This window comes from Ananas comosus, linkage group 25, assembly GCF_001540865.1.
Source record: "Ananas comosus cultivar F153 linkage group 25, ASM154086v1, whole genome shotgun sequence".
In the NCBI taxonomy this organism is placed as follows: domain Eukaryota; kingdom Viridiplantae; phylum Streptophyta; class Magnoliopsida; order Poales; family Bromeliaceae; genus Ananas; species Ananas comosus.
The window spans coordinates 368,577-378,893 of NC_033645.1; the positions used below are offsets into that span (position 1 = coordinate 368,577).

The following is a 10,317-nucleotide window of genomic DNA, read 5'->3' on the forward strand; positions in this document are numbered from 1 at the left end:
TATATATATATATATGAAATCGTACACTTTGGATTGCCTATAATAGATCGTTGATGTGTTAGTATAATTATAAAATATTTTATTTTATTTGATGAGTAGTTTTTTAAAAATTTATTGGTGTTTAGATATAATTATGATCAATTTAATGAAATATACTTATCAAATTAAAGTTAAATTTTTAAATATTGATTAATTAATTAATTAATCAACAAATAGCAAATACAAACACGTGGTAGATGTGGTACACGTAGTCCAGGGGCAGGCCACAATTTTCTCGCTCCCCTTGTGTCGGTTGCTATTTTAATAACTGTGGTGAGGGCATTTTCGTAATTTCGCGACCTATGAACAGCACAAAAATGTAGAGAGAGAGAGAGAGAAAGATCTGTCCCGCCTCACATTCCCCGGAGCTCGCTCTCTCTCTCTCTCTCTCTCTCTCTCTCCCCCCTCCGTCTCTCGCAGATCCGGAGGAGGAGGACGAGGCAAAACCCTATTCCCTCCGATCTTCGATCCCAATCACCTCAAACCCTACAAACCCTAGGCTTCGATCTCGAACGGATTCGGTATCGACATCCCCGGGCATCGCCATTGACGTCACCCCCGAGCTCCGCTCCCTCCGACCCTCTCCTTCCCCCCAATGCCGTCGTAATCTCCGCCCCCGGACCCCCTAGGTATCTTCTATCTCCTCGTATACGGTCGATTTGAGGTGCCCGCTGAGATTTTCGTGGGGTTTTGGGGGGGATCTGTGCTGTAGAACTCGCGTTCTAGGGTTTTCTATTGGTAATGCGGCGGGTGTAGCTCGTGGATCTGAGAATGGGAGTTGCGAAGTACACCAAGGGGTGTTGCGGGTGGTTGATAGTGCTTATTGTCGCCGCGCTTGTGGTCACTGCAGCGGTCGTAGCCATTAAGAAGAGGAAGCCCCACCATGCCGAGGTCCTTCCGGTCCCCGGCCCACCGGGGGCCATTAATCAGAAGTACGCCGATGCCCTCGGCATAGCTCTGCAGTTCTTTCAAGTGCAAAAATGTACCTTCCCTGCTTATCACTGTTCCATTTCCTCTCTAATTGCAATGATTAATTCCAAAAGATGGGTCTTTTTAGCTCTTTCAGTATGTTCCTCATTTTTTCTTTTTTTAATCTGTTAATGGCACTCGCATAAATGTCCCTGCAAAATTTGAAAATTAGATATTTGTGTCTCTTTAAAATTGATATTTGGTGTCATTTTACTGTTTAATTTTTTTTGTATTTAGTAGGAAAGCAGATATTATGTTATAGGAATTGGATGGGACGGCATGGGTGTCGGAACAGCGGAAAAAGTTTAAATGAAAAACTATCAAATTAACATTCAACGAATGGTAGTTAATTGGGAGCTCTAGATGAATTACTTATTGAGTTTTAGCCTAAGAAATTAAATATTACCAGATCCACTTTCGAAGTTTAATATGCAAGTGACTCTTGTTAAGGGGTTTACTAGTTCCCATTATTATTTATTTATTTATTTTCATTCTATGCAGCGGGGAAGTTGGTTAATAACAAGATTTCGTGGAGAGGGGATTCTGCCCTGGATGACGGGAGGGAAGCAGGATTGGACCTGTCAAAGGGGATGTATGATGCAGGGGATCACATGAAATTTGGTTTTCCTATGGCTTACACTGCAACAGTGTTATCATGGTCTATTCTTGAATACGGGGATCAGATGAGTGCCGTGAAGCAGCTAAATCCTGCTCTGGACGCTCTTAAGTGGATCACGGATTATCTGATCAATGCCCATCCTTCTGATAATGTTCTGTATATTCAGGTAGTTTTTGTGGGAATTTTTCTTTTTTTCTTTTTTTAAGGTTCATAAGACAAAGGTGGGCTCTATGTTAAAATTAAGATCTTTCAAGTTTTCTTCTTTAGTTGAGCCAGATTCCACTATTTGTTTTTTTCATTGAACCCTATTTGCCATAATTATGTGCTTTTCTTCATCCTTTGTCAGGTTATGCGATGTGTTTTTCTAATTAGTTTGACATTATACTGCATTGTCATCACTCTAGTACCAGATTTATCCATCTTCTTGTGGCATAGGAAATAACGCTTTTAGAGTTTATCCAGAGACCAGATTTAGAGGGCATTTATTCCTCTTTAGGTAGATCAACCTAACTGGAAGTAAATGTTCACTACATACTATTTATGAAAAATCTACTATCTTAATGACTCTTGTTATTATTTGTCCTTGCCATTTGTTCCTTAATGATAAGAATGTAATGGAAGTTCATTTTTAAATTGCTATTTGTCCCTTCTCTTTTGAAGTTAATTATACATTGTCTTGTTTTTATCTATATCATGACAAATGAACAAGCAGCTAGCAGTCCCTCTGAGATGTAGGCAAGTAAATAGATTCTCTGTTGCTTGCCTTCATATCTAATTGTAGATTCGCTGTTACATTTATTTCTTTATATCTAAAATGTATGATTGGAAGCATGTGGATCTTATAAAACACTACAGTTTCAAGGAAAAAAGTCTGTAGTAACCATTACCCCGTTTATATATATATATATATATATATATATATATATATATATATATATATATACAGATCAGAGCTGTTATGCTCTCAGGAGCACGGAGGCCTTCGTGCTCTTGAGCCGTTTTCGATGATAAAATTTTCGAATCAACGATCGGCTCCGTTAGACTTGATCTAGCGTATTTGAAGTTTCTAGAAAATAATTTTTGCAATTTTTTGATATCATTTACCTAGTGATCGAAAGATTCAAAATCAATAATTTTTAATGGTTGATATCTGCCGTTTTCAAGTTTAACGGTATAGAAGTATTCAAATCAGATGAAATTTTGATACAAAATTCTTTATACTATCTACAACAAGATCAATATTTCTGATCGAAAATTTTAGTGCTATGTGACCACTTTTTATAGGATTTTTATTTTCAGCCGTTAAAAATTATTGATTTTGAATCCTTTCGATTGCTAGGTAAATGATATTGAAAAATCGCAAAAATTATTTTCTAGAAACTTCAAATACGCTAGATCAAGTCTAACGGAGCGGATCGTCGATTCGAAAATTCCATCATCGAAAACGGCTCAGCTCCTGAGAGCATGGCAGTCCTGCTATATATATATATATATATTAATAACCTCTCTGAAAAGTTATGATCTGATTGGTAGGTGGGTGATCCTGAGATAGACCATAAATGTTGGGAAAGGCCGGAAACAATGGCAGAGAAAAGGCCGCTAACAAAGATCGACCAGAAAACTCACGGGACAGAGGTGGCTGCGGAGACAGCAGCGGCTCTGGCCGCAGCTTCCTTGGTTTTCAAATCCATTAATACCACCTATTCCGATTTGCTTCTTCACCATGCCCAGCAGTTATTCACTTTTGCTGACACTTACAGAGGTTCCTATAGTGTTAGTTATCCTCAGCTTCAGAACTACTACAATTCCACAGGTTATGTAGATGAGCTCTTGTGGGCAGCTAGCTGGCTCTATCATGCTACTGGTGATCAAACATATCTCAGCTATGTAACTGTGGAAAATGGAAAAGCTTTTGCCGACTGGGGAAGACCGACTTGGTTTAGTTGGGATGACAAACGTGCAGGAACCCAGGTACATATCTAGATCATGAAGTGAAAAGTTTGCCCTCTCAGTTAGCTTCTCTTCTTCATAAAATGATATGCCATGTTATTATGATTGTGTACACTAAAGTATGAATTTTTGGTTCATATCAAAACAATAATGTGATTTCAACACGTCAACTCAAGGTACCCATATCCTTAAATCATTGTAGCTAACAAGAGCAAGTCTGCGGAAAAGCTGGGAACTTAAATGACCTGCCTTCTAAGGAATTACTTTGAATAAATGTTACGGTGAAAGTAAATTAGTTATGCCTCACTGGAGCCGATTCAAACTTTTTTGCAGGTTCTTTTGTCCAGGATAAACATTTTTGGTTCTAAACAATCCTCGAATGCAGAGAATGTGGGCCTCCAAATGTATAGAAAAACAGCTGAAGCCGTCATGTGTGGTCTTTTGCCAGATTCCCCAACAGCAACCTCTAGTAGAACAGAAAGTACACCTAAATACCTTTCTCAGTTGATTTAGTATTATGATTTTCTCAGTTGATTTAGTATTATCATTATTATTAAGAGTATCTTGCCTGTTTGTTCATAGGTTCGCTAGTTTTCTTGACAGTGCTCCATGAAATCAGCGATTTCTTGTTCTAATTCGAAGTGCATTCTCATACATTCTTAATGACTTGGTTATCATGTTCTATCTCATATGCACCATTGATAGTCTAGTTTTGTTTTTCAGTGTCATGTAGCTGAATGTTTTGACTTCGTTGGTTGGACAGTTTGTTCCCTGCACTGGGGTGTGAATATGACCAGATTTTTTAGCGTAACTTCCTCGAATCTAGCCACAAGAAATTAAGCCATTTATTTTGGCACTTCTATAGTTAATTTTTATGGAGAAATTGTAAAAGAACATCCCATTTAGAATCAAAGCAGTATGGATAAACTGGACAAACTTGGCATGTTGTGTCATCTTTTAAATATTCATTTCGTCAAAAGGAGATTTTGTAGAATGTCTGACTGCTTCATGGTTGGAAAATCATGACATTAAGATGCAACATATGGACACTGTGTGATCCAGAGGTAATTGATCCATTTTTTTTCTTCCATGCGTCTTCCTTCATTAAGATTCAGAGAACATAACCAAGATTTATGGAAGACTCATGCAATCCCAGCCTTATTGCTCTTGTTTACCATTAGCTTTTACTGCTTTTGATCAACCAGTTTTTAACTCCAGTTCATCCTTGATTTTGTTTGTTCCATGCCATAGAATATATCTGAATAATTTTAGTTGAATAATATTGATCAGTGGTATTATTTTTCTAATGCTTTTTAATTTCACTCTTCCTATCTAGATTTAGGCATACATGCGACTATATTCTGAATTACAGAGGACTATTTTGAACTGTAAATTGTAAAGTTATTATGAGCTTTCGGTATTTAATGGGTTTTGCCTTATTTTTATCGTCTTAACCCAGGTGGGTTGTTATGGATAGACGAGTGGAATGCTCTTCAGCACCCTGTTGCTGCTTCTTTCCTCGCTGTTGTTTACAGCGACTATATGCTCACATCGCAGACTCCAGAAGTGCACTGCAATGGGGACTCCTACACACCCATTGATCTGCGGAAATTCGCAATGTCACAGGTAACATCCTTGGAGGGCTTCAACTCCTGTTTGTACTACTTTTACTAACTTTGCTTGCTATGGCCATGTCCTGAAATGATTCTGAGAAAAAGCTTTCCTTAGGCCTGCTTGGCTAGGCTGGAGATTTTGCATTAGTGCTGAGTGAGTGTGTTGGGAAAAGTGGTATGTCTTTCCTTACAAAACACCCACAATAACCTTGTGCAACAGCCAAGGACGTCATCTAGCTTAGTGCTTCGCCCTGAAGCTTTAAGCATCTTGCCTGATAAACATCTCGCTTTTGCATATCGAGTAGAGAAGCTATTGCTAAGGTCAGATCAAATAGGCACTTGAGGCCTATATGGTTTCATCAAAACCTCCTGTATTTCTTCTTCCTAGAATTGAAGCATAAGCTTCTAATCGAAGCTCCTACTTGTGGGGTCCAAAATCCCATTTCAGCTTCTCATAACAGCAAAAGCTCCAGATTATTAGCCAAGCACGTGATTTTTAGAAGCTTCTGCTTTCTCGGTGGACAAGCTGTTCCGGAAGCCAAGAACAGTATCTCAGCTCATCATTTTAAGGATGGAAAAAAAAAGAGAATAAGATAAAGTAATTGACCAAAAAAAAAAAAAACAAATAAGCTGAGTGCTCTTTCCTCTTTTTTCTTTCCCTCCAATTTTTTCAAAAAAACCAGGCCGACTACATCTTGGGCGACAACCCGATGAAGCTCAGCTACCTCGTAGGCTATGGTAGTAGCTACCCGCAGCAGGTGCACCACAGAGGAGCCTCAATCCCCACAGAAGCAAACACAGGCTGCAAGGGCTTCCAGTGGCTTACATCAACTGAACCGAACCCAAATGTAGCCACTGGAGCGCTCGTCGGAGGTCCATTCAAGAACGACTCCTACATCGACCTGAGGAACAACTCGATGCAGGCCGAGCCGAGCACATACAACAGCGCGGTTCTCGTCGGCTTGCTCTCCGGCCTCGTCACCACTTCCTCTGTCGCACAGTCTTTCACGTAAATACTCTCTTCGTGCTCTTTGATGGTTTCTGTTGGCATATGAATGATGTACATGAGCAAGCATCGTTGTTTGCGGTCGAGTGAAAGTATGCTGTATTGTGGCTATGCCGGGGGTCTATGAGAAGCCATTTTTTGTTGTTGTACTTGTTTACTATATCATGGGAAGCTTTCTTGTACTTGAGTGTGTGCAATATCCATCGAAAGCAATTAGAGGTGTATGTGTAATTGAGAGAGAGACCTACTATGTTTTTTAGTACATATGATTTATGGAATGTGAGATGCAAATATGCAGTAATGAGTAATGAATGATACTCGACTACATTCTCATAGTTGAACAAATTTGAGTTAAACAAACATTTACATTGTGATTATAATGTCGCCGGACAAACAATGCAAAGTATGCATTGTTATTGTCATTGAAAGGCAAACAGTTTATAGTTTTAGGCTAATCTCACGTAGTTGTCATTTAACACTCTACTCTGCATTCGATCTATTTGAAAGGAGCATTATGGATGGATACATTTTATAATTCAAGAACATTATTAATCATCTATTCAATTTATCCACTGCCTGAGCACATTCATGAGGGGCAATTAACCAACCTGTCTCAGTGGTTGCATCTTTATTCTTATTTTCCTTCTTTGTTCCAGCATCTTAGGAAACATTTTTTTTGGGTGCTCCCATGAATTAAAGCAACCTTTTTGATCAAGCAAGCAATGCCTGGCAGCAGAGCATGTGGCTATGAACCTGTCAAGAAATTCCTTCAAGCAGAGAAAGAAAAAGGAGTTGATTGCTTTTTGTAAGTTTACCATCCATCCCCAAAGTAAGGATTTCACCCATGATTACAAACTTTCTTTCTCTTCAGGTAAAGCATCCTCTAAAGAACATCATGAGACTCAATACCAACAGCTATGAAACTTTTTCTGTTCATCTTCATCACAAACAATAATAATTCCTGACATTTTTTGGTGCATTAATTCCCAAGGAATGCAGGGAAGAAGACATTCATGACACATCACACAGCCAATAATGCAGTGGACCCTTTGTCTTCAATAAATATCATTTTTATCTCAATGCTGCACAGATCCAACAGCTTCTTATGGCGGAATGAGAGAGCGCGGAATGAGAGAGCTATGCTCGAGGAGACGAAGGGTTCAGTGACTCAGAGATATTTAGAGCCGTGATAGTAAGAGGTGGGACTTGATGGTATACGTTGTGATTCTCCAAATCGAAATCCACTAAGTTCGTAATTGTCGGGTAGGTAGGATTCAATAATCCCACTCTACTGAAATTATTATCTGGCTCACTTGTGCGCAAAAGCACCATATTAGACATTATTTTCAATTTGACATTCCGACAAGCTGTAGCTCATCCATCCAAAAAGCCACATGACAAGCCATCCAATTGAAACACTTCGAATTTTTCAAAATATTATTTTTATAAATTATGATCATGTTGGCAAATACGTATTATATTTTGAACTGCATGCATGAATAAATCAAAATGTATGATATCATTAAGTGCTGACACATTAAATAATATATAAAAACAACATAATAAGGAATCTGCAATAGTACTCTGAATTCATAGATGTAGTTTTTTTTTTTCCATACAATCCTGTGATGTGTTGAATCTAAAGTCACCCACTTTAGAGACAATGTGCCAAAGATACAGCAGAGAATTTGGTCCTCTAATAGTTTTATGGTACCACCACCACCACCACTGCACCTTTTACAACCCCATGACCCTATGCATTTTTTGTAATCAATGTGTGGAGCCCCTCTCCACATGGCTATCTTGTGGCTGTATTAATTTTGAAGGACCCTTCTCTTTTACCAAATATGTGGAAATAGAAAACTTTAACTATTTTCACATATGTGGAAGCACCATTATTACCTTTCACCTTAAACAGTAACATGTCTCTTACCAGTTTCTACCATAGAATTTCCAAAAGAGAGTTTAACTTTTTGAACATCCATGCATAAGATCCCTCTCTTTTACTTCTCATTTATATCTTTTCTATTTTGGGTAACTTTTTTTTTTTTTTGCCAACAAACAAGTTATGATAATAGAAGAGGGACGAGAAGGGGTAATAGACTGCTTAGAACCGACTCTGATATCATACTATCCAAAAGATCAATATGACAATCGATATTAGATAAATAACTCGGCAAACCTCCTATTTTACAATCATTGTGAGATACATAGTGTTTCAAATATCTCACGCGCAATGTATCCCTAAAGATAACGATTCTATAATTAGCCAAAAAGCATCTAGTACTCGATAGATGATGAGTGTGATTAAATATTTAGAATGAATTTTATTTTCGATCTTTAAATTATTTTCTCAACATAAAATAAGTCACTTTGCAGATGAGATATATTATCTTAACTTCGAAGTACACAAAAAAATATTTTGTTCAGAATAAGTTATTATTGGATTTCTAATTTCAAAACACATAAAATGAATGTCTAGACTTTTCAAAAACATCGTACAGAAGAAGTTATTATATGCTATCCTATCAAATCATAGATGCCAACATTTTTCGAGGAGCAAAAAGCGAACTCCTAACTTTGAATTATATAAAAAATATTTATACAAAATGACTTACAATCTAAATTCTAAAAAAGAATAGGGCAAAAAAATTTTTAGAATAAAAGAAACAAATCCTTTATCTTAATTATTCGCACATTGATCTTTTTTTTTATTTCACATTCTATCTCTCCGTTTTGTTACCATCACTTATTTTCCTCTTCATTCTCCCCTCAAAAAAACAAAAAAAAAACCAAAAAATTTTAGTTGGCAATTCAGATAATAATTACTACACTAGTTTAATATTTGTTAGTTTTCGCGTATTTCTTGTTCATTAACAAATGAAATTATTTAACCCTATTTATGAAAAATTTTAAGTCAAAACAAAACATTTCCCCCATTTTGATCCATGTTTCCACTTCCACTCCAACTATACATTCACTCTTTTAAAAAAAAAAAAAAAAAACCTGCAAAACCAGCGGTTGAGATTATACAAATATGGACACGTGTCATGCATCAAGATCCCCATCCAATGGTTATTAATTAATTGATTAAAATGCGTGAAGACCCCTGACCTATACTCCTATCTACAAATGCCTCCAACGCTTAAAATTTTTAAGATAAAAACTTACAAAACTTATCTAAACTATGAATCATTTTGAATTAGCTATCCAAACTTTCAAAATTTTGATTTTACTATCTTCAATTTATTTGATTTGAATCGGTCAGTGATACTTTGACTTCAAAATTTAAACTAATTTCTTATTTTGATGAGTTTATAGTTGCGAATACTATATGAAATATGATAACTAAATCTATAAAGATAAGTGACGCATTCAAATTTTGAAGTCAAAGTGCCAGTTACTAACTCAAATCAAGCAAATTGAAAATATTGGAGAGTAAAATCAGAATTTTGAAAGATTTGATAGGTAATTCGAAATAGTCCATAGTTTGAGTAAATTCTATATATTTTTACCATTTTTTAAATTGACACACTCTTAACTTTTGTTTTTTACAATTAAGTAATTTTTGTTAACTAAATTAGAGATTTTATCAAATTTAATAATTTTGATAACTTTTTTTAGCAAAATAAAATAAAATAAAAGCAAATAACAATTAATAAATAAAAGAACCATAAATTTAATAAAATTATCTGACTTAACTAACCGGGAAGAAAAAAAATCTAATAAAAGGAATTTAAAGTTGGGGGATGTCACTAAAAAAAAAAAAGTTGAGGGGGCTATTTCAAGTAGTTTTATAGTTGAGAGGGTCTCCATACATTTTTACCTATTAAATAAATAAATAATTAATTAATTAACTTTCCCCGCATAGGAATTTTTGTGCGGATAACGCTTGCAACAAATTACCGTTTCGCATATCGAATCTTGGATTATCCGTCTAACGGGCGCATCCAAAGAAAATTATTTTAATTTTTATGGGGCAAAAATGTGGAAAGAGCTCCCTGACATTTAGCATATTTGCAACTCACTACTAAATTTTTAATTTTGATAATTACACTCTTTTTAATCGAAGTTAGTAAATACTCAGTATTTTGGTCACATGTATTTCATATATAATCTTG

General features: G+C 36.2%; 1 protein-coding gene and 1 long non-coding RNA gene across 3 annotated transcripts; both read left to right on the forward strand.

Moving 5' to 3' along the window:
- Nucleotides 369-6,521, forward strand: LOC109729033 (endoglucanase 24-like). Of its 2 annotated transcripts, XM_020259648.1 has the most exons (7): nt 369-668; nt 752-1,021; nt 1,510-1,793; nt 3,161-3,598; nt 3,911-4,058; nt 5,037-5,203; nt 5,874-6,521. In XM_020259648.1, the coding sequence occupies exons 2-7, from the start codon at nt 811-813 to the stop codon at nt 6,201-6,203; spliced, it is 1,578 nt and encodes a 525-aa protein (XP_020115237.1). In that variant the 5' UTR covers nt 369-668; nt 752-810; the 3' UTR covers nt 6,204-6,521. The 2 variants fall into 2 exon arrangements, with proteins under 2 accessions (XP_020115237.1, XP_020115236.1); XM_020259647.1 differs by having other exon boundaries at nt 369-1,021.
- LOC109703624 lies at nt 6,853-7,646 on the forward strand. Its single transcript, XR_002213989.1, has 2 exons — nt 6,853-7,067; nt 7,188-7,646. It is a non-coding gene; the product is annotated as an uncharacterized LOC109703624 (long non-coding RNA).

What these genes read in the sequence shown, in the direction of transcription:
- LOC109729033 (XM_020259647.1), top strand. Translation starts at nt 811, where the DNA reads ATGGGAGTTGCGAAGTACACCAAGGGGTGTTGCGGGTGGTTGATAGTG. An exon ending in GTTCTTTCAAGTGCAAAAAT is followed by an intron (nt 1,022 to 1,509) that starts GTACCTTCCCTG and finishes CATTCTATGCAG; the next exon opens with CGGGGAAGTTGGTTAATAAC. An exon ending in GGAAATTCGCAATGTCACAG is followed by an intron (nt 5,204 to 5,873) that starts GTAACATCCTTG and finishes CAAAAAAACCAG; the next exon opens with GCCGACTACATCTTGGGCGA.